The sequence below is a fragment of the Gavia stellata genome, chromosome 2 (assembly GCF_030936135.1).
Source record: "Gavia stellata isolate bGavSte3 chromosome 2, bGavSte3.hap2, whole genome shotgun sequence".
Taxonomy (NCBI): domain Eukaryota; kingdom Metazoa; phylum Chordata; class Aves; order Gaviiformes; family Gaviidae; genus Gavia; species Gavia stellata.
Window position 1 is genome coordinate 3,327,409 of NC_082595.1, and position 27,730 is coordinate 3,355,138.

A 27,730-nucleotide genomic window follows, 5' to 3' on the forward strand; every position below is an offset into this window, starting at 1 on the left:
CAGAAAGTACAATTATCACTTAATTATAAACATGCTGCTTGGAAACAACACATTTGACTGGTTAATGTGCCCTCTACACGTCAATGTAATATCAGCACTTCAGAGTGCTATGCCTTGGTACCTCACTAACGGCTCCAGCATGGGGACAGGTGACCGGGGCTTGAACGGCAGAGGCAGGATTCCTCATCCCAGGGTGGGCGACTCAAACAGACACAGCAAAGGTGCAGAGCTCTGTTTGCTGGCCTTGGCTATGAAGGTATCGAGCACAGTCCTGTTCCCAACGTGCAGTTTGCTCACCCCTCCTGATTCCTCATGACTTGATGGGCTGATTAGAGGAATGGGCTGGCCAGAGAGATGGAAAATTGTGCCTCACATCTGCTTGTTGATTTTTTCCTGTTTGCAGCTCTCCTCAGTGGGACCATGTTGAGCCTAAATTCAGAGAAGCCCTCCTCAGAAATAAGGATGATGGAGAATTCTGGTATTTCCCTATTGATCCTTCTGTCTACCAGGTTTTCCATTTGTGTTCATTATGAAAAAAGAGTGATTTAAGCAGTTCTCTGCTCTTAGTGATGGCTCAAAGCACCCTGTGTTAGCTGTGTGCAAACAGCAAATTGGAGGTTGTCCTGACCGCATGGTTTCAGAGGAAACAAGACCTGCAGAAATGGAGCTGGCCAAGATTAAGTAACAAGCTGGTGAAAAAAACGAAAAGTGAGAGAAGTAAAAAACCAGCTCCCTGAGTCACAGAATCACTGCGGTTGGAAAAGACCTGTAAGATCATTGAGTCCAACCATCAACCAACACCCTAGTCATTTTGTCACACTGCCCTTCCCCGTAAGGTGCCTAGCTTGAACCTTGGACTGGCTGGTGCTCAGAGGGGACTGATGGCTGAGCAGGTCATAGAGCTTGTGCACTTGACTGCTCTACAGGTGCTTGTGGTTTTTCACTGCCTCTGATTACTCTCAGATCCAGTTTAGCCATGTGTGAGCCATCCTTTAGAGAAGCTATTATTATTCAGAAAGTGCACACTTGCCCTGTGAGGCTCTGAGGAAAGCAGGGGAACGGCAGGCTGGTCTGAGATAGACACTGCAGGCTTGAGCAAAGCGTGAGTGTGGGACAGGACACTGCGGAGGGACAAAGCAAGGTGCAGTGGCAGAGGTGTGCTGGAGATAGCAGGGCTCCACCTAGGTACTATTGAACATGCCCCCTGATTTTCCTGGGGGTTTAGGGCAGTGAGGACAGCCCAAATGCATTGAGAGCTGACCTCTTCTGCAAGGTATCAGCCAGCTCAGCTTCAGCCTGAAGTGTTCTCTGTAATCCCCTTTTAAAGACATGGGGAGTGAACGCGAGTACCTGGCTGGTGTCTCAAATGGAAAGGTGAGATTTTCTCCTTCTCTGCAGGATGTCCTGTGAAAACTTCCAGGAGCAGTTTTCCTGGCTGTATATATGTAATAGCACCCCAACATTTCTGGACTTCGGAGATCAGCACTGCACAAGGTGGTCTGTGGAAAGGCACATCAACCTGTGGAGTCCAGTCCTTGCCACAGGCAGGAACAACTATTCCCCAGGTAATAAATGCCTACTGCAGTCACCCAGTCCTCTCCTCCTCTCCGGTGGTGCTTACAGTGAAACATTCACTCTGAGCACTGAATTGCAGAAATATTGACTGCCAGTTGTTAACGCCTGCCCTTTCCCATTACAGTACCTATCAGCTAAAGAGGCAGAAACAAAGCAGCAGCCACTGCCCTGTAGTCGAGTTTCTGTCCATGTGCAATCTTGGGTTAAATTGCAGCTTTCAGGGCCATCCAACACAGCTACAGAGCTTATAGTCTAGACTGATTTAAGCAGACGCTGCCATCTCAGTCCCTTTTTCCAGGTTTGGGGCATTTTACTGCTTTCTTCTCAGGGATGCTTCCTGTTAACCAAAAACCTTGGCCAAGAAGAAGCAGCCTTTTCCCTCTGGTGCTCAACACTCTGTCTTGTCCATCACAAACTAACAGGGAGGAAGGGGAGGATAGCTTTGGACCATTTTGTCTTTTTCTTTTATGTGTTTATGATCTCCAAGCCACAGTTCTTTTCAGCTCAGTCACTGGGTCAGGTGGCCGATTGAGAATCACTGCTTTTCTGTCTTGGGGAAAGTGTGCCATGTAGGTGAAGCAGAGGTAGGGGGGGTTGAGAAATCTGCATGACTTTTATGACTTTGCCAGAGATTTCTAGAATGATTAATGGGCAATTAGTTTAACTCCAGATGACTCAACTCCTGCTGGTAATGTTGAGACTACAGTGCTCTCTTGTATTGAAAGCATCTTGGAGCAGTAACTACCTATTCCTCTGGGTCCATATAAGCAAGATCTTACACAATAGGCTACTACTGGGACATTTATGTGGCTACTATTAATCTATTAACACTTTCTCAGCAGGTGCAGTTTCAACGAACCCTCAGTATTTCTTCAAAGTGCCAGATTATGACCCAAAAACCTATAATGTAGTCATTTCACTCATGCATAAACATGCTGAGGATAAGCAGGATGCAAAAAACCTGAAGATTGGCTTTTTGATCATCATGGTAAGCACAATCAGGTATTATGTAGGCACTGTTGTTTTCTGTGTGGCTTATTGTACCTGTACATGGAAGTGAAAGACTGAATTGCCTTTTGGGCTGTAAAAGGAGAGCAGTCAGTATTTGGAGTGAACTTCTCGATGCCTTCTTAGAACATCCCAGGAGAAGTAGAGTTAGGCAGGCTTAGTTTCCTTTATTCATGTCTTAAGAGAGGAAAGGTTGAACTTTCAGTTCTGTGGCATCCCAAAATATCCCTGGGAAACCCAGGGGGTCCGTAGGATTCAAGAGGTGCCAGGGCAATATCCTCTGTGCCCAGCAATACTGGTGACATGCCTTGCTGGCGCAGCACAAGGCATGAGAGCCAGCACTAACCACAGCGCTTGAGCAGTACTCCAGGTCTAGTAAGGAACAGAATGGCTTCTTGTTCCCCAAAATGGACCTCTCTTACTCATGTCCCCTTTTCTGTCACAGAAATGCCGTGTAAAACCCATTTGCAAAATATATGGAAGGCTTTGCTCAAGACCAGTGCAGAGGCAATTCACCCAGATACCTGCAATTCACTCCACCACAATTTCCCTGTTTTTTTTTTTTCTTGGTGACTGTCCAGGGAGGTGCCATTTCAAGGGCAGTTACTATCAGAGCATTACCAGGCTTACTGAAAGCGCAATTGCTAGTGCGGGTGGATGCTAGCCTTTTCCAAAGTGTTTTTGTTGTAGGCTGAGATGGGTAGGAGGGGGTTCTTCTTAACCTGAAGAACAAAAGGAAGCAGAGATTGGTATGACCCTAACTTCACATTCTCCTGATCACTGGAGAGGTTTTCTCTAGTCCCAGACTTTGAATAATTGATGCCATAAGTCTAACAGCTCCTCATAAAGGAAGAGTATGGCTTTGTAGCTCATAAAAAACAGTGTCTGAGAAATAAAAGACGTAATAAAAAGAGCATCCCTCCAGCAAGTGGAACTCACTATCCCTACGCAAGGACATCCTCTGCCTGGTGCCGATATCAGCCCCGCAGGGCTCCATGGGGCCAGCACCCTCATCAGCTGTCCCCCAACAGTCACCAGACGTGGAGGTCTCTGCATGCTCTCTTGCATGATGCGTGCTCACCCTGATTAGTTACCCATTCTGACAGAAAAGACCCTCACTGGGAGGTGATGGCATAGGTCTTGGGTCCCTTGAAAAGAGGTTGTTTAATCAGGAAGTAGACTAGAGGACAGATTTGCTCCGTTCTTGCTTTATATTTAAAATTTCTTTCTTCCCCGCCAGTTGATGCTCAGGTGTCTTCATTTAGTCTTTCTCTCTTGGTATATTCCCAAGGACGGATGAAATTCACTGAGACATGGCCTCTGTGGGCTGTCAATCCATGGCTCACCTCAGGCTCAGTTTGGGCTTCTGATCCCAGAAGATCTCCTCTGCAGGAGCTGAAGGGCAAGGCCAGAACAGGGCATTACTAGGGGCACCGGATTACTGCGGAGCTCCTGGTCAATGAGGGAGAGGGGACTGTCATGCTGCTCTGTCACGCCATAGCTTTTAGTAATGTCATGTTATTTGTACAAACCCACACAGCAGATTATACAGGAAATATTCCCCCACGGACACAACCTAAGTGTGTTAAGATGAGAGCTGGTCTACCAGCTGCTCACAGCCAGCCTAGCGTCCTACCCTGCTAGCAGCAAAAGCCAATCCAGGAGCTAAACCCAGGGTAGGTGTACAGTGCTGTTCCCTTGGTTTATTTCCCACCACCTAGCCTCAGTGTTTGAGGGCCATCAGAGGTGGCATCTTTGCATAAAAGTTTACAGGGGGTTTTCTTTGTGCAAGGAGAGTGCAATTGCTAAGATTCATGTGGCTTCACTCTTCCTCCTTCAACCGCTTTCGCTGCCATTATTCATTAGCAGCATCATTCATTGTTCAGTACCTTTTGAGATGCATCAAATTGTTGCTGTGAAGTAAAAAGGGTATTATCCCTTGGCAGGATGAGAGGGGAATGCCATGCAGGCAAGGATGCAAACCAGAATGGACATATCTGATAGCTCTAGGAAGCCTTTGATTAAATATAGACGTGGCACACTAATACATGGCTGTGAGGGAAATTTAATGTTGTGTGATAGAGCTGAGCAATGTATAGAGGCTGATTCTTATCTCACACCGGTTTTGACTCCATTGAGATATTAATCTGCTTCTGCTTTTTACCAGAAGGAATGTGGAATGAGACCCAAAAGTAAAAAAAAGGATTACACCATTTATTTCTTTGCAGCACTGCCCATTTCTATCTGCTCAAGGTCTGACCCATAATACTTGGCAGTCTACATACCTCCCAGCCGTCTGTAACAGTAGTCGCCATCTTTTTTTTTCCTCCCAAAATAGCAGGTTTATGTTATTTTCCCCCAAAGGCATGGCTCATAAATAACTCTGCCACGCTGTATAACCATTCTAAATGGAATTTATACACGCTGATGTATTTTGGGGAATATGTTTAGTAAGAGGTTTTTATTATGCTATCTTTACATGTCATCACAGTAATAGCTGTTGCATTATATTTGTTTCATCTCAGCAAAAATACTGGAATAACAGAAGAAAGATCAGAATATTCTGTTTTCTTGTGACACTTGCTGGAAGGTTTGAGTTGTGATTCTTGAAGCATTGTCATCTGGGTGAGATGCTTAGTGAGCTCTCTGACCACTCTGAGTCACGCTAGATCTCAGGGAAGTTTTAGTAAGAGTATTCATCCTTGATTCCTTCATGAACTCCAGTCTGCTTAGTGTTAATTGAAGTTTGCTTCAAATCCACTTACATTCATTTTGCCTTCTGTTTCTTTCAGTTCTTCCACCTTTGTGCATTTTTGATGTGTCCTTGAACAAAGTCTGTTACCTGGATGGGCTTTTCACGCCACTGGGGAGGTTAAAGCATGTTAGATGCAGTGTTTATTTAAGAGCTGTGGGAATGTAAAGCTGCTGTGGGTGCATTTGCTGATTTACTTTGGTTCCTGACATGGAGGGGAGATAGCCAGCTATATTTTTCTTTCAGGAGAACTCCAAAATTCTGAAACAAAATTTTTCCCTGACTCGAGACATGACCAACTACTTTATCTTGAGCCCAGGAACCTATGCTGTCATTCCTGCTACAACAGAGGACCAAGAATTTGAATTTCTCTTACGAATTTTTGTGAAGAATCAAGACTACAATGCGTAAGATGATAAGTAGTCCTTACAGTGTGCCAGAATTTAACAATTTAATGTCAAGATAACTAATGTGGCAATTTGCTTTTAACGTACTCTAGAATTGTGTTGGGAAGACGCAGCTGAGTGTTAAGCACCATGTTGAGGGGGAGCAGAAGTATGGTCAGATGCATGAGGGTGGCCACTGCAGAACAGGGCAATAGCTCATCTGCAGCCACCAAGGGTCTCAGCTGTGGTACAGAGCCACAAAAGCGAGCAATAATTGTGAGATATGCCCCCCCGATTGTGGGGAAATCTCTCTTTAGTGAAAAGAGGACTGAGAGGTTGTTTTTCTTAACAGCTGTTCTGTAGTTTCTTACGTTGTGCCAGCTGGGTGCCAGACTGATCAGGTCCCATTCTGCTCAGGGCTGGTCCTAGATAAGCAAAGAGCCGTGAAAGGCCTCGATCCTTTCACCCAGCTATCTCATAGACAGGCTGGTAGGGCTCCCTGTGAGTATGAGAGGGTCCTTGAAGATAAGTTTAGTGGAAAAATAGTATCTTAGTTCATGCAAAGTCAGCTCGTGTCGCATTTTCACATACACATCTGTGTGTGCTTTCCGTAAAGAGCAAGCCCCAGCGTTCAGCCTTACCAAATGACCTTCAAGCATCAGATGTGCAATGCCTTTCCTTCAGCAAGCTTTATAGAGGAGGTGATTGCAGCTCTTACCTCATAGGCCCATATCTTAATAACGAGATTACTTTCTAGGCTTTGGCCACTGGCAAAAATAGCCCTGAACCGACTAAGGCAACTCCTTAGTTACGGAAAACAAACATGAGAAGTCTGTGCTCTGGGCTTGGGAGGTAGGTCTTTCCAGGAGAGCCCATGACCCTCACACACCTTCCTGAGCTAAGCCAAGCATGGACATCCCCTTCCTGTGGGTCTCTGAAGCACACATCTATATAATAGCACAGATGCTATAAAAATAGCACCTGGCTTGCCTAATTTCTCTACCAAAAGCAAAACTCAAGTATTGAATGTTGCTACTAAGCAAGTCTCAGAAGGACTGGTGACCCCGGCTCAATTTCAGGCAGTCTGCAGGCATTTAAAAGATGTTGTCTTTTAATAGCCCAGATGCTATTATTTTTATTCCTGACTATTAAACTAGGCAAAGAGAAAGCAGGTGAAAATTTTATGTGGCTCAAGGCAGGGCAGCCCTGTCTTCTGTGTGGTAAGGTTAGTCCTGGCATGCTCAGACTGAGACAACTTACCCTTTCTCTGCTGCTGGTGCCAGCAGGGCCAGCCCGGGGAAGGCAGTGCCCCCAGAGCAGCCAGAGATTCAAACCTACTCATGTCTGCTTGCACAGAGAGACCGAGAACTGGTGCAACAGGTTTGACTGAAGTGCGACAGGCTGGGAGGTGTAGGTGCTGAGCATCTTGTGGGGCCACGGGCTTGGTGAGTGCTCCTGTTGGGGCTCGCCTTCTGCCACATCTGCAAATCAATGCTGTGAAAAGGCCCGTTGTCCCCCATTTTGACTCTTGTAACTCTTTTCTAGGAACTCAAATTCCCCGGCCAGACCAATGCTGCCAATGGTAAGCGTCTGTGAAAACTGATGTCGATACTGGTGGTGGTGAATGGTTACCAGGGAGTGGACCATTCAGTAGCCACCTCTGCTGACTCCTCTTCTTCCTTCCCTTCATACCAGACACCACTCTGCTTTTCTCTCCTTTCACCACCCAGTACCTGTCCCAGAGTTCGACTCCGGCACTCTGCGACCTTGCTGGGAGAGCAGGTCACCAGCTTGGGGTACCTATCTGGAGAGACGGGAATGACAACGAAGCCCTTCTTTTTCACATAGATCTCTTTCAGAGCGTGATTTTTGAAGGAAACAGATCTTATGCTCTCCATCTGTCCTTTTCACCTTGCCACCTTTAACACTTTGACCAACCAAATACAGCAGGAGGGGAGAGCGTTTCAAAGATACTAAATTCTTGCAATTCTGTATAATGGGTATGTATCAAAGGAGGAGAGAGGGGGAAACCTTGATGAAAAAGTCACAGCTTGAGTTTGACCTCTTTTAAAAAAGCCTCACACCTGAGAGCAGGGTCATCACAGAATCACTAAGGTTGGAAAAGACCTGTAAGATCATCAAGTCCAACCATCAACTAACCCCACCATGCCCATTAAACCGTGTCCCACAATGCCATGTCCACGCGTTCCTTGAACAATGCCTTCCCCATGGGAATGGCTTCATTTAAGTGCTTGCACCCGATAAAACGCAGGAGTCCATAGAGGTGAGGCCCAAAGCAGATTTCTTTTGGTTTTCATCAAGATATCTTCACAGACATAAAGGAAATTACACTTCAAAACTGATTGCGCCTCTACTTCAACCCACATTTCAGCCTGTCTAGCCCAGCTACCATCTCTTGCTGGATTTCCTCGCTATGAACTGTGCAGACTGCCAGAGCTGGTCCAGTCCATGCTGCTGTCTCACCGGTTGCTTGCAAAACCCTGCCGCTGAGAGGCTGTTATTTATAGCAGTGCAAACTCAGTGCAGGTCTTTGAAGCCAAAGGTGTAAAGTGGCTCCAGGACAACAGAAAACAGAGTCCTTTCCTTGTGATTCATTTTCCAGCCTGCAATTAAGCCCCATTAGAGGAATAGTGTAAATAGTGGCTTATTATCTCTTTCCACTGACAAGCTGTCAATTTACCTGGCTGTTGTCGTTAGCCAATGTTTTGACTTTGACGAATTATGGTACCCAGGCTTTCTACTCTTGTTCAGGTATTTGGGCTTCACTGGTGTAAATTATCTCACACAGAGCTGAAGGCATTAGGGCTCAGGCTTAGATTTTTGGGGGAAACTTTATAATGTTAAGGATGATTCCCCTTAGTGCCTGGTGGATCTCCTTACTGGAGGGTTGAAAAAAATCACTTAACCATTGAATTGCAATTGCTCAGGTAAAGTCAGGCCTGCCTTGGGATTGAGAAAGTATGAGAGAAAGGAGAAGTCAACTCCTGCTCTTTTTCAGTCATTCACATGAATCTTCACATGCCTTAAGCCAGTGGTTTCAACCGAGGGCCATCAGTAAAGATCAGGCTTTGTACCTCTATACACATATATTGACTTTCTGAATTCTACCCTCGATGTGTTCTGTTGTCTTCCGCAGGCCCTGAGCTGCTCCTTCCTGGTTGTACTAAGTGATAACATCCAAACTATGCTTCTTCCTTCATTGCAGTAGCTCTTTCTTGCTCCCAGTCCGCTCTACTTTCGGGGTGTTAAAACTGCAGCCTGTACTGTACATTCCCTGCCCTCTCTGAAGTGCTGTTTGGATCTACAGACTCCTGCCTCCATTTGTTTTGTAACTGAATTATTTATGTGTGTACTTTGTCTTTGATCCAGGAGGTACCAAGACAGAACCAGGACAGCTCCTATAAGGCTCTCTTCCTAAGATACGCTAACCAGGTATCCTATCTAAAACATCTTGCTGAAAAATAAATAAAAAAGGCATGTGGACTTGCAAAAAGAAAAAGTGATCTCCGATGTTGATACAAATCCATTTCGAAAAATGTTTTTTGGAAATGTAGCTCCATCCTCAAGTGGATGCCCTGAAAACAGTATTGATTGACCTGCCAAAACCCCCAGAAAAATGGGATATTCAGCTGGGCTATATTGGCTAGCCCCATATATCAGAGGAGGACTGGAGATTTGTGGTTGTGCTGGTGAAGGGCTTTCATGTGTACTTTTTTTTTTTTTTTGGCTTTAGTTTGTTTATTTACTGAAAGCAATTAGAAAGCCTTGGGAATTCCCCGCCCCCCATCAGCATCATTTTCCATTTGCCTTCACGGCGCTTGGAAACCAGACATCAGTCAGCGTTTGAGTAATTGATTCCTGCTCTTTCAGAGCCAAACTCTGTGTGTTCACAGGAGATGCTTTTAATGGTTTAATAAACTGTTATAAAGAACTCCTCGACTTAGTCAAGAGGAAAAAAAAAAAAATCACTGCCAGAAGTCTTTACACAATGGACCTCTTGCAGTTAATAGTTATATCAATGCATGAAGGTGAAAATGAACATGGGCTGCCACGCTGAATGCCCTGGGGGTGTCTTGGGAGGAAGCAGTCAGGTTTACTGATGGGTTGGGCGCTTAGAGGCAAGCAGGCAGTAGTGCCTGTGCTCCCAGCTCACTCACCTAGCCGCAGGCTGTGCCTGCCCATTGGCAACTCCCCAGCTAGGGGCTGGTGAAGTCAGCAAGTGTTTCCATCACTGCTGGGAATAAATACCCCACAGTGATGGGGAGTGCCTGTAACTCCCCTGCAGACTCTTGTAGGGAAGGACAAAGAGTGGCCCAGCAGCGCAGAGGGCTTTGTTATGCTCCCGTGTGGGTGCTGCTGCTCCTCTAATATAAGCAGAGGTCCTTCTTTGTTGCCACAGTGTGTGAGTAAAGAATTTGGGGGCAAAAGTGACACAGGAGAAAACTTTATTCTCACAGACCTCTCTTTGCATTTTATTCTTCATTAGGGCTCAGCTATTGATGCCTCACAGCTGCAACAACTCCTTAATGAAGTAATTCTGCAAGGTAAAGCTTTTACAACCCAGCTAATGTTGTTGGTGCCTCCCTGTCCTTAATCTAGTATAAATTAGACAGAGGATTTAGTGGTGTCCTGATGGTCCTCAAAAAATCCTCAGTGTGGCTTACTGCACTATTGGGTCTTGAAGAATGAGAAGTGCCCCCACCAGGGTTTCTTTGGAACAGTTTGGTTTTGTGGTTTGCTTTTTTTAAATCAAAGTAATGTTTGCATGAAGAAGGTGACGCAACCCAGAGCAGCTGCTAACAGACTCTTTAATGCATGGCCATCAGCAAAGTTGTGCATCTGTTTGACAGCCAAATTTCACCTTCCCCTCCCAGTTCTGCTGTGGGGTAGCCTCTGCTCTGCAGACCTACCCTGCCCCAAGCTGTCCTTCTCCTGGATGTCCCTGCAGCACCACTGAGCACCCCTTCCTGCTCTGTGCCCCACCAGTTGCAGCAGGAACTCAGTCCCTGGCTAGGCTGCACCGGTGAGCGCCCCAGGGAGCCGTGCCTCCCACTCTCCTCACTGTCACCCAATTTCTCCCAGTTCAGCCCTGGCCTGCATCGCTCCTCTGCAGAGGTCTTAAGCTGGCTTTCAGCATTTCCCAGCCTTCTTAACCTGCCCACCTTGAAAACAGCATGAGACGGGGGCATAGCCGGAGGGCTCGAACCAACTCAGTCATGCACAAGGCTCAAAGTGCTCCTGGGACTTGCTAATTCAGTATAAATGGCCTTTCTTGTTACTGTCATTTCCCTTATGCTTATTTCAAGAGGGAAGAGTTTCCATCAGGGCAGGTAGATGGGCAGAGACTGTGCAGAGCAGGTACCTGTGGGCGCAAACAGGGCACCTGCCCTTGGGGAAGGGAGCGGTAGAGTTGTCTGGGACACATCGGACTCCCTCGGTGGACCTCAGCCTGGCATGTAGCCCTTGCTGCTGTTTGCGACCCTGAGCCAAATCTGGGGCTTTTTAGCTACATCAGTTTTCGGACTGGTGTCCTCCTTCCCTCTGAATGGTGTGACCTGGTGCCTCTGTCACCCCCCTCACTCTGGCTGATTCCTTCTTTTTTGTCAATCCTTGCAGACGAAATGACCAGCCTGGGAGGAAGATTCAGCTTCGATTCATGCAGAGGCATTTTAGCTCTGATGGATGTATCCTTTCAGCAGAAGTAATAAACTTCCCTGGTGCTGCCCATCCTTGCCTTGAGTTATGGCTGAGCTGAGCGTCCCAGTGTGAGAACCTGCAAGTAAATATTAGCCACAGTCCTCAATAAATAACTGTCCCAGGGTCTATGCAGGACTTTGCCATGCATGCCCTGGCTCTGCTGTGTCTGCTGAAAGGTGAGGGTCAACCTTCTGCTATCAGCTAACTCTCCCCTCTCATTTTCACCTCTGCAGGGTCCGGGCCTTGGCTAAGCTTCACCCTTGGGCGCAGGGTCCCAGGCAGAGCCTGAGGCGAGGAGGCAGCACAGAGCTCAGGCATAGCTCTGCTCTTCCATCACGGCTGCAGCCACGCTGGTCTGTGATGGCAGCTCCAGCAGCCTGCTAGCACCACCAGCAAAGCTGGTGTCAGGGGGAGAAGCGCTCTCATCACCGAATCACAGGCTCTGGCCTGGCAGACTATTCATCCTTTCCAGTGTACCTTCCCTATTTAGATGGATCATGCAGCCTTTTTACTGTTAACAAGACAACACTGGAAATACATTGCTGGCCATTGTAGAACAAGCGGGCTCCTTGATGAAAACATAAATTCTCCCCTGTGTGTTTTCTTCCCCTTGCTTGCTCACTGTCTCTTTTCTTCCACGCTTTGAAATAACTTCGAGACATTTTCAGACCTTTACAAACTGCCAGGGAATGAATAAAAATGACCATAAGTCCCTGTCTCTTTCCAGCTTTCTGCATCTACCCAGTGAAAGAGACTTCTCCCTCTTTCCAAAACCCCTCCTGGGTTAAGTGGGTGCTGTCAATGCATAGCACGTGCAAAGAGCTGACAAAGCCACTGCTCTGCTTTAATTCAGGATGGATTTTTCATTCTCTGGGCTGCGTATAACCCATGTACAGTGTGACCTCTCCTGGCCTGCAAAGGCAGGATCAGCTTTTTTTCAGTCAGGTTTCATGGCAGTGGCACTTGTCTGCTTGTATTTAACTGGTGATGAGCTTTGCTTTCCAAGAGTCTTCGCCATGTCAGCTGCATTAGGTGAGGTGCTGCAGGTCTGCCCAGGACTCCTAGATGATGTACGGAGGGGAGCAGGTCCTCTGCCATAGCCCTTCAAGCATCTGTGGGAGATGTCTGCTGACACTCACGGGCTCTGGCAGCTCATGGTGGGGAAGTGTTTTCTTGCCTGCACCATATCCATGGTATAAAGGCTGCTGCTGCCTTCTGATGGCAGGCGTCAGGATCAGCTCCTTGTGCTCTTGGCTCCTTCAGTGCCTGTTGCTCCAGGAGGATCCAGGCAGAGCTAATACTGTGCTGCCGCACGCACAGAGGCAAGGCAGTGTGCGCACGTGGCCTGGAGCATGGGGTCATGTTCATCCTCGGAGCCTCTGTGCTCTGTGGCTAAATGTCAACTGAAGCGATCACTGCAGGTTCCCTTGTGATTAAAGGCACCATATAAATAGAAAATTCCTGTTGTTTGTGAGCACAGGTATGAGCAGATGTACAATGTGCTAAAGAAGGTGAATTATTTAACTGTAAGCATAATTGAGAGCAGAAAAGCTCTTGGCTTTCTCAACACAACGTAACAAACGGAAGGGACTGCATCTCACGTCTTTCTTTATGCGAAGGCAGCATCCTCAGGAACGAAGACAGCCAGGTTTAGCTCTCATTAACTGTTCAATTCTTAACTAAATGCACAGCTCAGCTCGAACGGACGGCTCACACTGCAGGAGTTCAGGAGCCTCTGGCGAAGTCTCACTAAGTACATGGTACACGGGGGCTGCTCTCTCTTCTCTGCCGATACCGTACTCTTGGGCTTTTCATCAGCGGGGTGGAGAGGTTCTGTGATATCAAAGCACTGGGGGGAAAAATGTTGCAGAGGTTGCTTGCTTAGTGGGTCAGATTCCCATCCTCTCATGCAAAAGGTTCAGAGCTCAGGAACCAGTGGTGTGTGTAAAGTGCTCCCAGGGAGCAACCAAGGCTTTTCTGGAGCAGGGAATATTGAGGGAAAAGCGGGGAAAGGTAGAAAGGCCACTTAGCCTCAGAATTTGATGGAAATCTCTGTTTGTGTGCCACCACTGGCAATTTTTTAAAAGCTTTCTAAGCTGAAATAAGTTCTTGAACAGAGTAATCTGAAAAATGTCAATTCCTCATTGCTGCAGTTTGTAGTGGAAATGTGTAGGCTCTGAGAGAAATGTCCCTGCTCCAGGATAAGCATTAGGTCTGGAAGCAGTGAGGACAGTAACTTGGTATTTAGGGTCCCACCAAAATTCAGGCAGCTTCTCTGTGTCAGGTCCTTCTCCCTCCAGTCTTGTTGCAGAATGGGAAGATTTCGTGAAGCCTCAAAGTTGGGTGAGCTCTACTTTGTTTCATCCCTCTTGAGATGGTCCGAGGCTACCTAGGACATGGGGTGCCAGTTCCCCATCTAGCAATGGTGCTCTTCTCACTGACAGCACCTCAAGCGTGGCTTGTGGGGTTTCAACAGTGCGTTGGGAAAGATGACCCCACATAATCCTGGGACTCAGGGACTCCAGGCTTATTTCACATGTTATACCCAATGCCTTTTTGTCAGTGGAGGTTTGAGTATTCTCATTGCTGCCTGCACACATAAACCAGGGAGAGTGAGCAAAAAGGCTTCCACCCACCCAAAACTGTGGGATTTCTTACACTGTAACATACTGTTTGAGCCTTCTGGAAATGGGTCTCCCTTGTTAGAGTCACCCCATCTCATCTGTTGAACTTCCTTGCAGCCTGTTTATTAAGGAGAGAAAGCATCCTACGTAATTAGATGTAGTAGTAAATTTGGGGAATGCTGATACGAACTTGAAATCTGCCTTTACATTGTTTTTTAGGATATCTTCAGCAAGGCAGACAGAAATCATTCTGGATTTCTAGACGTGTCTGAACTGAAGAGCGCGATACAGACAGCAGGTATGTCCATAGGCGTTGAGCAGCTTCCTTTCTTGTCCCTGTGGCAATGAAGGAAAGGATGAAAAAGAAAGAGGAAAGAAAAGAGTTTCAGGGAAAAAGCAGTTTGGATTGCACAGAGGTGCCAGTTAGATCACGGCTCTGCTCAGAGGTCCGCATTGTTTTAGGGCATTGAGACAGAAAGCTCATTTCAGAGAGAAACCTTTTGCCCCTCAGCTGGGGAGCCAGCAGAGAGACGCAGAGGGATGCAGAGAAGCGCAGCGCTGTCCAGCTTATCCATAGTCTCTCTAGGTCATGGATAAACCATCCAACAGAGGAAAGGAGCAAGGCACAGTCAACGCTTGCACTTGCCCCAATTCCTGCAGGTTTTCAGGGCAGTGACTAAGTCTATAAGGGAAAGCCACAGCGACAGACATTTATTTAGTTTGCACTGACCTCTGTTGGCTACACGGATGCTGAAACTTGCAGTGAGTGCATGGGATCCCTTCACATGAGCGAAGCACTTTAGCTGGGCCATCTCTCCAGAGACTTGGTGCATGGAATATAGCTCTGAGACAGCAATCATACCGTAGAGAAGCTCCCATTTGGCTACCTGGAGCTTGGAGTGGTGGTGTCCCCAGGAGGAACCTGGTGCAGAAGTGCTATCTGTGGAAACCATCAGCTCAGGGGATGTACGTCTAATATTTTGTTGCTGCGAGGTGGGCAGAGCATTAGCATCTGCCTGAGGAGTGCAGCACTAACGCGTCAAATGTCAAAGGAGACGCTGCCAGGTCCTTTCTGTAAGAAAGGCGCCGACGTAGAACTGGGAGGAAAATTGTACATTGAGAAGTCCCGGCAGCCAAAACAGTGCAGCTATTTGAAGGGATAAAAAAGCACTATTAAATGGCAAATTCAATACACGGTAGGCTATAAGCAGTTCTGAGTGGGGGAAGAGAAGAAAATTATAAGCTCATTCTTGCTTTCTTCTAAGCCAGACAGCTGCATTTGAATCTGGCTTTGCATTAGGATGATCCCTGTCCTGGCCTTTAAGCAGGAAGGAGTGGACAGCCTTGGGAAGAGTTTGGGAGGTTGGTGCTACCTCGGGGAATGGCACTAATGTATCTAGATATAGCTCCCAGCCAGCTGATCCCTGAAGTGTTCGGTGCTTTCCCCAGCAAAACGCTGAAGCGTGTGCTAAATTGTCACTGTCGTCCTAATCCTTCAAAGCATAATAACAATGGGTTAAATAAAAAAAAAATAGGGAAACATAAAGTCTGTATTTTAAAGCTTGACTAAAACCAGAGTGAGGAATCTAGCAGACAAAAGGTGTGGGGAGTAACCTTACAAATAAGCAACAGCACATAACCGAAACGTCTTGGGAACAGAGAGGACTGACGCTTCAGTCTTGTTGATGGCATTAACTGAGAGACATTGCCAGGTGAGAAGATTTCAGAGCAAGTATATCCCAGACTGACCATGCTAAATTGTTGGTGTTTGACTAGTGTAAGACATGATTATAGCGTCTCATAAACAGCACTGCAATGCTTGCTGGAATCTGCTCTCCAGGGAGAGCTTGATTGAATTCTCACTGCCTTCAAAAGGTTAAAAATGAGATAGGATTAATTGCTCACTACAGATAGGATTAATTGCTCACTACTACAGCATTTCTTGGCAGTGGTTTAAAATTGGAATAAAAGAAATGTCATCAGTTAGATTTTTTTTTTAATTACTAACTTTTTCTCCTAGAAAAAAAGTCTAAAATCGGGTGTATCTTAATTTGAAATGTAACTTAAATCCAAACGTATTTCCGTCATTTAAATATTCAGCATTGTGTGTCTGCTTCCTCCTGGAGACCTTCTCCAACTAGGCTCATGCAACCAGAGTTTGCCGACGTACTAACCCACTTCCGTCGGCTGTATCTCCCCATACACAGGTGCAGAGAAATCGTTTCCTTCTTTTCTGCTTATTCAACTAATTTGGCTCCATGATGAGTTCATTTAAACCTGAAAACTTTAGAGCTGGTTGAAAAAGCAGAAAAGCTCCTTCTCTTCCAGGTGAGCCACTGAAAACTAGGACTGAGCAAATGAGACTTTTCTGAAGTCTCAGAGAATGCATTAAACCGAAGCTATCAGTCCAGCTCTCTGCAGAAAATTTCTCTTTTGTTTAGCAAGTCAACTTTTAGTGCAAAATATATTTAAATCATGTCTCTTATGTAGCCAGCACATTTAGGGTAGTTTTATTTAACTAATAAAAGAATCATTCTAAAAGGCAATTTTTGTTCATTCAATTGAATACCGATTTCCATCCAAAAAGACTGTGACACAAATACTGAATAATCAGCTAATAAAAAGAAATGCACCCTTCACCATTTTCTAATAGAAGAGAAAAATGTAAAAATTAAGAATCCCAGGCATGCTATGCTGCATAATAGCATGAGCGTGCGGTATCTCCCTGTTTAGCGGAAAGCACCAATGGTATTGTAAATGCGCTACGCTCAGACTTTAACAGTTATGAGCTAAAGAAAATCACCCTTTCATATAGAAAATAAAAGCTAAAAAGGCAAAGCGAGATAACACTAGATTAGTTAGCTTTGTGTTTCCTGCTTGCTGACCTAAGCCATAATTCGAATAATTGACTAAATGGACTTTGATTTTCCATCACCCTACCCCAACTCTGACGCACTCAGCTGGGGGAAAGGCAAGCTGCCATCCAGGGATGCAGAGGAGACTCAGCATGACAGGGAGGGGGGCTGAGGGAGGGCCCAGCTTCTTTGCAAGGGTGCACAAGGCCAGGAGAGCCAGTCCATCATCCCACAGCGAGTCCCCGGTGCTGTCGTTCCTCTTCCCTCCACAGGTCTGGCCACTAGCGAGCAGCTCCTGCAGCTGATGGCCCTGCGGTACGGCGATGCTGCCGGGAGAATCGGCTTCTCTGATTTCGTGTGCTGTATGCTGCGCCTTGAAACCATGACCTGTGAGTCTCAGCGACGGTGCCTGGCGTCGGGCAGGGGATGTGGCAGCAGGGTCCCTCCCAGGGGAGCTTGCAAAGCCAGACTGGGGGCAGTGGCAGGAGGCAAGGGACATGCTGCTAGACACGCTAATCCATGTCTAACAGCGTAGCTTGGAAATAACAAACCTGCCCAAAGTCCAGGCAGAGTCCAGGCATCCCTTTGGGCAATCAGAATCAGATTTGCCGCACGCCCACAGGAGCAACTGGCTGGAAGAGAGCGGTTTAGTGCTGGGAGAAAGCAGCAGCTGGGAATACAGCGATGCCTTCGCTGAAAGGGGCGGGAAGGAAGGTCAGCCCCCATTTCCCATCAGAGCTCATCAGAGTGCCTGTGGGCTGCAGCGGCACCACGCTGCCCTGTGTTTTCCCCTGCTGAGGAGCGATGGTAATGTATATGCAGAGCTTCTTCAGCTGCCAGTCCTTTTTTGCTGCATGAATTTAGCCTGGCCTCTGCACGCTTGTCCTTAGAGCCCCTATGCACTGAGATTCATTTTCTAAAAACAAGATGTGTCCTTGTGCTGGTGCCCTTCCACACAAGCTTGAGCATCCTGGGCCACAGCAGAGCTTCCTCCAGGGTGGTGTGGAGTGTTGCCGGTACCACCGAGGGGAGACCGCATGCATGTACGGCCAGTGAAGAGGACAGAGGCAACTCATCTCAAGGGGAAGGCTTTTCTCATTTGGTTAACGCTGGGAGAAATCTGAACCACAGCAAGGGAGGTGGGGTTTTTTGGGTTTTTTTGTTTTTTTTTTTTACTGGAGAGGTGTTCCCACCAACTTCAGTGAAGTTCTCTCTGTTTTTTGGTAAGGAGAAGGTCAGAGATCCTTCTCAGCGGATAAACAAACCCATGCCCTGTGTTGTGTCCAGCTGTTGTCTGGCAGTTGCAGGGAGGGAATGTCTGTAAATAAGCCTTTGCCCAAAAGAAAATGGAATTCTGTTTTACAAAAGCATAATTTTTACTGTTATAATTACAAGTAATTTGTCTAGAAATACTGGTAGTTAAACAAACCCAGCAACTGTGACCCATGTGTTAGAACATTGCTACAGCAATTTAGTCCATCGTTGGAATGAGCTGGGTTTCAACACCACATGGAAATGAGTGTTCATTTTTTGCCCATGTGTTTTTACCGATGATGTTTTGTGGGCCAATAGTCATCAGCAGATCCACCTGGATGACACTGCCTAAAATCCCATTTCAAGGGAGTACAGCTGACGCAGCTCAGAAAGTCAGAGCGTGTCCTCATTTTAATGCTTTCATTAAAAACCAGACAACTTGTAAACACCTATTTTTTGTGATTATACATGTCACTTGCTGCAGATGAAAATTCTTATGCCTAAATTAGTACCATGGCATTTTTTTTTATCTTAAAAAAGATCCTCTTACATTTTAAATGCCAGTGTAAAGGCAGCTCCTTTACATCCATGTGGAAAGGAATCTCTAAAAGTTTCATTGCTGACTGTAATGAGTATCTTAAAATGCTCTCGAGTCTTTCAGTTTACTTTACAGAGGGTTTAATGTGGAATACATCTCTCAAACTTTTCAAATCATTGAGAATAAGATTTTTACAGGAGAGGATAAGGGTGCCAAGTGGGAATAAAAGGCAGTCCTCCTTTATGATGATGTGAATGCAGCAGGGAAGATAAAATCTGTGCCGTTAAATCATTACTCATCCTTTCAAGATAGCCAGAGATGAGACCCAAACCAAAAGCAGCAGCTTCTTTGCAAACTCTATTTAACTGGAGTTAATGAAGCAGTAAAGGGGCACTTACCTCTGCCCAGAGGAGGTAACTTCAGCACCGCCGTTTGTTCCTAGAAAGACTGCTGGGCGCAAGCCCAGCCCTGCAAATACAGCCTTGTCAAGGGGACGGGTGCAACGTGGGGATTTCCTTGTTCTATGCCTTTCTTCAGAGCACTATAGGCTGGATGTGCTCTGCTGTTTTAGCGTTCCTCCCTGCCTCCTCTCTGCTCGGGCTCATATAGGTTGCTTCCTAAGGAGCCGACGAGCAACGCACCCTCATGCCCTTTTCCTACGCTCTCCCAGCAGCCTTGCACTTTTGTCTAAAGCCGGCCAGGTTTCAAAACATTCATGATCTTACAATGCCTTTTCCACCCAGGGTGGGAAACAGGCTCCTGGAGAAACGTTTCATTCAAGGATAGACAGACTTAAATTTGTTTCCACTTTTTATTACTGTTTATAACAGTAGGAGGAAAGTAATTTCAAAGTAAATAAAAAGAACTCAAAATACTGTGGTTTGACTTTAAGCCAAACACTTGGATTTGAACATTTCTCCTAGACAAACTGCAGTATAAATGTGCACATAGAATATCGATATTTGAGTGGATTTAAGTTTTCTGATGGCAAAGAGGTCTGTCAGGAAACTTTCAGCACTGTTAATTTCAAACCCTAGCTGGATAACAGCAGCATCTGCATTTATATTCCCTGGAAAAAGCTTGCAAGGCATACTAATGACTTCAAGAGACTCACTTTCTTTAGGGCACTCTGTGATCACTCACTGCCAGGGAGGATGGAAAAGGACCAACAGAAAGTTTCCCTGCGGGAAGATGTGTTTCATTAGTTCCCCGTTCTCCTGTCAGTCTTCAGGCAGGAGCTACTACTGAAACAAATTATGAGAGCAAATGAAAGCAGCCACATTGAGCACTCCCTGTCCCTAACTCTTGCCAAATTCTGGCCCTGCAATTGGGATGCCATTGCGGGCTGTGGTCCAAGGGACAAGGCTGAAGAGGTGCCCAGCCCAGAAATGAGACGTGGCTAGGCAGGACAGTGTGTGTGGACACCTGAGCCAGGCAGAGCATCCCAGCACAGGGATCGCAGCTCTGCTCCTCAGCTGCCACAGCCTTAAGTCTGTGTTGCATCCTTGCTTCCTCCCCATGAAATACAGTTTTCTTTGTTCTACCCCTAGATGCATTTCAAAACTTAGCAGAAGGCGGATCACAAATTTTGATGACGGCAATGGAGGTGAGGATGCTCCTTCCTTCTCTTCTCTCCAGGTCCAAAGTGGGACCACTGAGTGTGTTAGCAGGAGGGTGATTTTAAAGAGGATGTGTGATGTGTGTTGCTAGGGGTTTTGCCTCTGACACCAACAGCAGTGAGGGTTTCGCCTGGCTGGATGTGTGTAATGGGTGGGAGGTACTTCCCTGGGGTTCCCTGGCTTCAGTCACGGAGCCTCGCTGGGGTCAGCACAGCTCTGTGGTGGTCAGCCACGTCCAAAGTACAGAGCCTTCCCTCACCAACGCCAGCCTGTCATTGCTGGAAACATTGCCCAAAGTGACTTTGAGGAAAGGACCAAAAAAAAATCCATGCCCTCATTTCTTACTGCCCCATCTGTTAATTCTGAATTGTGAAACATCTTGGTTTTGAGAAAGAAATAGCAGACAAATGCTTGCTGCTGCTGTTTGTCTTAAAAGCACAGCCTGAAGGATAGCTAGCCGAATGGGGATACGTCAAGCTTTTTATCAGCTAGTCTGAAGCAAAAATCCTGCTGTGCTCTGTAGTGATATGCCCGAGTGCTGCATTTTATCAGTCTAGGGACTTTTATTTGACAACACAGTATTTAAAAAAGCTTTTTTTAAGAAAACTTTTACAATTTTGCCAGCTCCTGTTTACACTTTGTGGTTAGTACAGTGGCTCATAGTTCATTAAATCTTTGTTGCATCAAGAGCTGAGCAGAGTAGTCTGTAGGATAACCACATTCCCCGAGCTGCCATCCCTTCCACTTGCAATCACGCAGGTGCCATCCTTTTCCAGCAATTGCTCCTGCTGCAGCTGCTGCAATAATTTATCATGGAAAGCAACATATGGAAAGTGTTTGTAGGTCTGAATTGTAATAAGGGAAAAAGGTAGTTCCAAAACCCCTTAACTATCCTGTGCAGGACAAAAGGACCATATCACTGCCTGAAGGCACTGAGACACATGTCAGAAGACTTAGTGTAACATCACTATCTAAACGCACCTTTTCTTCTCCTTTTTCTAGTGGCTGACTCTTGTCATGTACACCTAAAGAGATGTCAGAGCTCAATGTGGCTGGTAAGAACTCTCCTCAGTACTATGCATACTGAGAAGAAAGGGGTGGGTGCCCTTACAGCGGCCACAGTGAAGGTGGGTGGGGGCCTTACAGAAGCTCACCCTGGGGTTATGGTGGGTTTTGAGAGAAAGAGAAAAGGTGAGAGCTGCAGTGTAAGCAAGGCTGGAGAGGGGCTGCAAAGGGAATTGGACTTTGGGCTATTTTTTCTGGGGAATTGCTGATGGCCTTACCAGTTGCTCAGACCACCAATGGCTCAGTTAGCCACTTGCTCCCTGTTCCCACCTGAGGTAATACAGTTTCAATAGCTCAACTAGCAGAACTTGTCTTTTTTGTCTTCTTCTAAGGGATGTAATTACTCCTGCAAATCTTAGATAGCTGCAGCAAATGTAAAGCCAAGTAGAGGGTGGGGATACGAAGTCACCTAGATTTCTTGGTCAGGTTGTTTTCACATTTTAACTGTATTATGTGATTTAGTTTACCTTTGAAAAACGGTCCCTACCTTGTGCTTCATTTGACATTTGCTCCCTCCATGTCAGGCCTGGAGAGGGAGTTTTTTTCCCTGAAATTTGCCTGGACTTTCCAATTTTACTACTTGGTTCTTGTGAAGGACTCTGCCTTTGCCTACAAAACTTGTCCCGTTTATACATCCATAAACCATCTTGGCCATCATGCTTCTGCTAACCCACTGGGATGCAGCTGTTCCCAGTTGCAATGGGTAAAGCGTTAGTGCTGGTCCCAGACTGTTGGCACTGAGGAGAAGGTGTAGTTCCCCCTCACGTGTACCGATTTCCACACTACTGGCCTGTTTCAAGGGCATACACGTGTGTTTCCCCCTTGCGCATACTGATTTCCATGTTACCTGTCTGTTTTGAGGGCGTACACACGTTTTTTCCTCGCACACGTACTGATTTCTCCACTACCAGCCTCTTTCAAGGGTGTACACGCCTGATTCCCACTCGCGCATTCCGATTTCTGCACTACCGGCCTGTTTTGGGGACGAACATGTGTATTTCCCCCTCATGCGATCCAATTTACGTTCTACTGGCATGTTTCATGGGCATATATGCCTGTTTCCCCCACGTGTGATCCAATTCCCATGCTACCAACCTGTTTCGAGGGCGTACACGTGCGTTTCCCCCTCGCGCATTACAATTTCCATGCTACTGGCCTGTTTCGAGGGCATACATGCATGTTTCCCCCTCGCACATTATGATTTCCACGCTACCGACCTGTTTCGAGGGTGTACACGCGAGTTTCCCCGTCGCGCCTTCCCTTTGTCACACCAAAGCTGTATGTTGATGTGTTGATGTGTAGCAACAGGTTATTCACAAACACAGCAGCCACCCCTTGCACCGCAGAGTATCGTTCAGTAAATATGAGGCTAGAAGAACCTCACTTTCGGGGATGAAGTTGCTTAAATTATTGCTTGCAAATGATGTTCATAGTCTATTTAGTCGTCTTTTTTCCTTTCATGAATCATTCATAAACTGATCATAACTTCTGCAAATATATCATTAATCATAATTTTCGCTTCCCAGTTTTGAATTAAATTCTGCCTGTAGGGTGTTCATAAGCAGTTCACTTGAGCAATTCAGCAGCCACTTGCAGCTGGAGACTGGGCAGTCACAGCACGAGCCCCTCAGAGGGCTGAAACTCTTTAAACTAGAGCCTAACAAACCATGAGCTATGTGAGAAAACACACTCGGCGTTCACTGGAAAAAAATTCTGTTGAAAAAATATTCAAATTAATGATTTCTAAAGACTGACCTCCAAGTGTCTGTGTTTTGAGTGAGTCTCTTTATTTCTGTTTTAGGCTGCTTTTCTGCTCCCTGGTATGACACAGCCCAAGGCCATCCCATACAAGAGCCATCCATGGGGCTCTTGAAAAACCAAACACTGTGAAAAAGTGAGGCCAAGTTTCTTATGGACATTTTCTTACACTTGATGGTGCTCAGAGGTCTGGATAGCGAGTCCTTTTCAGGCAAAATGGAGTTGCTTTGGAGAGAGAAGAGGTGGTAATGAGAGAGATGCATGGACAAGCTGGTGGTACTTAGTGGTCGGGGCAAGCTGGAAGTGCTGAGTGTCATCTCCTCTCATCTCCATGTAAATAGTATGGCTGGTTCTCCTGGCTAATGCACAGAAGTCAGGAACAGCTCCATTAACTTCATTGCAAGTAAGAACAGAACCAGGCCTTTTGTGTGGAAGGAGTGTCTATCGCTTAGATAACAGAAACAATTAAGGCACAGTTTTATTTTAATTATTTCTTAATTTGCTTGTGAGCCATTTGTAAATGCCAGAAAAAGGTTGAAGAAACTAATCATAATTCATAAATAACACCAGGAGCTTTGTGATTTTTTTTAACATTTTATTAATAAAAAACAAAATAAGAAAGTTTTATGTATATTTGATTTTGTCAACTGTAGGGATTCCATTTTATTTGCTACAGCAATGAAGAGGCATAGAGTCATAGAACAGATTATTCAGTGTTTTTTTCTGATTTCCAGCATCTATATCAGGAGTGTCTGGGAAGAGACAAATTTATCTGAACTGCATTCTCTTTCTCTGTCCTAATGTCTTTAAAAATATAGGGCTTCTTCAGATACAATTTCTGCTCAAAAGTTTAGCTTAAATCGGCTAAATAACTGTAACCTTTCTGTAGCCCACACACAAACTCCACTTTCATACTTTTTTATCACGGTGATAAAAGCAAAGCTAGTGATCTATTCTATTCAAGTACTGAAAAAAAAAAATGTCTGAAGACTCTATTTGTGAAAATGCCAAAAAGAAGGATGCAAATGTCGATGGATGAACGCAATTCAGGGTTGCCATGGCAATATAATTCACACTGTGCCTCACCCAGACCTTCCACACAAGTTTCCATCGAGGCGTCCACATGCTAGCAGCAGACTTACTTACTCATTTGGCAGTGAGACGTTACACACTGGAGCAACAACTACGTCACAAGGTAAAGAAGGGACCCGTGTCTTCGTTATCATGAGGTCGGTCTGCGGCAGTATCTCGTTCTGCAGCTTGGAGAGCATTAGTCACATTGGTAGCTCTTGTGCAAGTGGGGCCACTGAACCTACCCTTTCACTGAAAATGTGGGGAAAGGGAAACCAGTAAAATTAGGCTATTCCAATATTTTTCAGATATTTTTAAAGAAAACGATTCCTTCTCCAAAGTGTGACTTACACATCCCACCTGAAATCATTAATCATTAATTAAGCTCTGAAAATAAAACCCAAAGTTGGCAAAGAGAGAAGATAGATAAACAAAAAAGGTGGCCATGGAAAAATAAATATGCTTTGCTAAAAAGGCGTATTAGTAGATCCATTTCAGAGGAGTATGCTTGTTTAGTTTAGCCCGGGAATTCAAAAAGGGTAAGTGGAAATCTGGAAGTACTTCTGTATGATGTCCACCACACAGTTCAGGGATGCTCAAGCTGGCTCAGACCTGCTGGGAACAAGCTATTTGTAGCTACACAGAAGTCACTCATGGTAAAATGGTGAAATTCAGTTCAAGTCAAGAGGTTTAAATACATTCTTGTTGTGTGGAAGTCCCTTCTATAAAAATACCAAGCTGTTAAGATCAGCGCACTAAGATCAGTCTTAAAAATCTTAATTTTCAGACAATGTATTACATTTCCTTTTGTTACGGTACATAATTGCCTCTTTGTGGAAGGCAATTCTGCTTGTCGTGAGACAAAGATCCTTGTCTCTAATAACTTAGCCTAAAATGTTTCTTCTTCATTAAAAAGCTAGCAGCAGACACCAGACATCCCAGGTGAGAAACATCACCGATATATAAGGTTGTCTCCCCTTGGACAGATGCTGGGGATGCCGGCTCTTCTCACGCAAGGGGTGCGTGTATGCCCATGCCCAGGGCCCCTGCAGCCGGTCGCCGCTGCAGACGCTGCCAGCTGGAGCCCACCTCCACCTCCATCATAGCAACCCTCCACTCTGGCGTGTGCGGTCTGTGCCCGCCAGCGGTCTCAGGGGCAAACCTATGGCCCCTTCGGGTTTGCGGGCTGGCGCCTGCATGCTGATCCTGCACTGGGGCAGAAAGTAATAACTCACTGCTGTCAGGCTGAGTGTGGCTGTCTGTAGCATTGGAAGAATTGGTATGCCACTTGATTTATACTTCCAACCAAGCTAATTAAGCAACAGTTCAGGAGGAATCCATCATTGTGACAGACTTGTTGATCAACCATCCCACAAGCAAAACCAAGGGTGTTCGTAGCCTGAAAAAAAACCAAACAGGTCAATAGGGAGAAAAACAATTATTTGGCAATAATACAGCAGTGACTATTATTTTCAAAAGCAACAAGAAGCTTAACACACTTCACAAACCCAGGGGCCAACATTAAAAACAAAGGCAGCTCAGATCAGTGGGGTGTTAGATAAAGAGGGAAAACTTCTACATCTCATCTTTGTGTGATTAAGCTGTGAAGGCCAACTTTATGGGGATGGTGCCCCTATTAAAATCTTCTGTGCATCTTCATCTGTGTTTGCCAGCTCTGAAATGTAAGTGCAATCCCCATGAGCTTTCTGGCATTTGTGAAAGCTCTGAGATTCATGCAATTATGATAATATCATCTCTAATTTTTTTGATGAAAGTCAGTTTCTAGTCCTCAGGGACACAAGTCTCAAAAGCCCTAAGAGGATCTGCTATTAGAAATTGAAGAGAAGGTCCTCAAACAAATGCATTATTTTTAAATCTTCATGATGCTAAAACCCTCAAGAGGGTAAGAAGCAGGCAACGTGAAGCAGGAGAGGCTGAAGAGATGAGATTAGTGATGCTGAACTCCCTAGCATTGAAAATGGGATAAAGAGCTGATGACATTAGGTAGGCTCTGAGACAACCGTTAGTGTTAGAAGGACTTTGCTGCAGAAGTGGTGACAGCTGACCCTGCAAGCATAATCTCTGGATGTAGATCTTGAAGCCCTGCTGTTAACTGCCCTTCCCCTGGGACCCAGAGGCCCTATGTCTGGCGTCTGCCTGGCAGAGACCTTGCCCAAGTCATCTCAGGATGGATGGAAGAGGAAGCACTCACACATCTTGCCTACAGGGCCTGGTCCTGCAGATGTTCCCACAACATTCAGCTCGGATTAAGGCTTTCCCAGAAGGGAGAAGCCTCAGAGGCTGTGGTTTTGGTGCCCATGCTTCAGTGTATCCATACTGTCATTGTGGTTTGAGAGAAAGGGAGGGTTCACGGTTGGTTTTGGAGAAACTGAACCTCACTCTCCACCTTCAGCTGTGCTTCATGACTCTCATAGAGAAACTGCTGCAATTTTTACAGAACTAAAACACTTCAGACCAAAAAAAGGGCACGTTATTCCATAACCTTATGCTTGGCTGAAGAGGGGGAAGGCTGGGTTTGACCCTGGCTGTGAGCAGCCCACCAGCCCATGCACTTCATGGCATGCACTAATAATGCTAATAATTTTTTTTTTTCTTAATACAATGCAGTTCTTGAAGCAGGGAGTAATCATGCCATGCCACAGCAAATGCTGTGACCATGGGCTGCAGAGTCACAGGCATTTCTCAGGCAAGGGTGCAACAGTAAGGGACTGGTATGCCCCTCTGCACCCTGGAGGGATGCCTGCAAGCTCAGGAATGCTCGGCTCTTGCTGCTGCTTTCAGTGAGACAGTGACCCTTTCTCAAAAGATGTACCTGTCCTTCTCCCAGTACCCCAAACTCAGGGAGGCAGATGGGAAGCCTGCCACGAGTGCCCCCACTGTGTTTAGGTAGCTCAGCAGGAGCACAGGCAAATCACAGAATCACTAAGGTTGGAAAAGACCTGTAAGATCATCAAGTCCAAAAAAAATGTTGAGACCATTTTTCTGACGGGATGCTACCAGCTGTATTTGACATTATGGTGCTTAGTGTTAACACTTGTCTTTAGGATCTCTTTGCCGCAGGGCTGGAGCTGAAATATATTGCTTTTACCTGGCAATTCCTTACCTGAAATACCTTATCCTGCAAGTTCTGGCTGCTCTCCTTGCACCCAGTCCTGCCCTGCGATAGCTGCAGCTTTTCAGCCCTGGGGAGTGGGGTGCCCAGTCAGATCAAGAGCACACCAGGCTTTTCAGAGCGGGTTTCCCGAGTCCCTCGGCCAAGCTGGCTTCTGCCACCCCAGGTGCCTGCTGCCAGCTGTGCCACCAGCTGTGCCACCAGTTGTGGCCGGGCCGGGTGTCCCCAGCCCACTGTGGCACTGGGGTCCATTTCTGCTACGTGGCAGTAACATCTAGAGGTTCCCTGGCCTGAACTCCTGTCTCTCACTGCTCACATGCCGCTGGCAGCGCTTGGCAGGCAGAAACCTGCTCCTCACGAAGCCCCTGGGAAGC

At 46.1% G+C, this 27,730-nt stretch overlaps 1 protein-coding gene across 1 annotated transcript in view; it reads left to right on the forward strand.

The window, feature by feature from the left end:
* CAPN13 (calpain 13) overlaps positions 1-21,358 on the forward strand; it is a 42,676-nt gene extending 21,318 nt beyond the window's left edge. Inside the window, exons 8-20 of the mRNA XM_059835729.1 lie at positions 404-478; positions 1,399-1,565; positions 2,418-2,563; positions 5,582-5,742; positions 7,267-7,303; positions 9,112-9,174; positions 10,229-10,286; positions 11,359-11,426; positions 13,131-13,199; positions 14,283-14,361; positions 17,191-17,307; positions 20,261-20,316; positions 21,332-21,358. Of these exons, the coding sequence (XP_059691712.1) occupies positions 404-478; positions 1,399-1,565; positions 2,418-2,563; positions 5,582-5,742; positions 7,267-7,303; positions 9,112-9,174; positions 10,229-10,286; positions 11,359-11,426; positions 13,131-13,199; positions 14,283-14,361; positions 17,191-17,307; positions 20,261-20,316; positions 21,332-21,358 (1,123 nt within the window). The remainder of the gene's footprint in view (positions 1-403; positions 479-1,398; positions 1,566-2,417; positions 2,564-5,581; positions 5,743-7,266; positions 7,304-9,111; positions 9,175-10,228; positions 10,287-11,358; positions 11,427-13,130; positions 13,200-14,282; positions 14,362-17,190; positions 17,308-20,260; positions 20,317-21,331) is intronic.
* Positions 21,359-27,730: the final 6,372 nt, after the last annotated feature.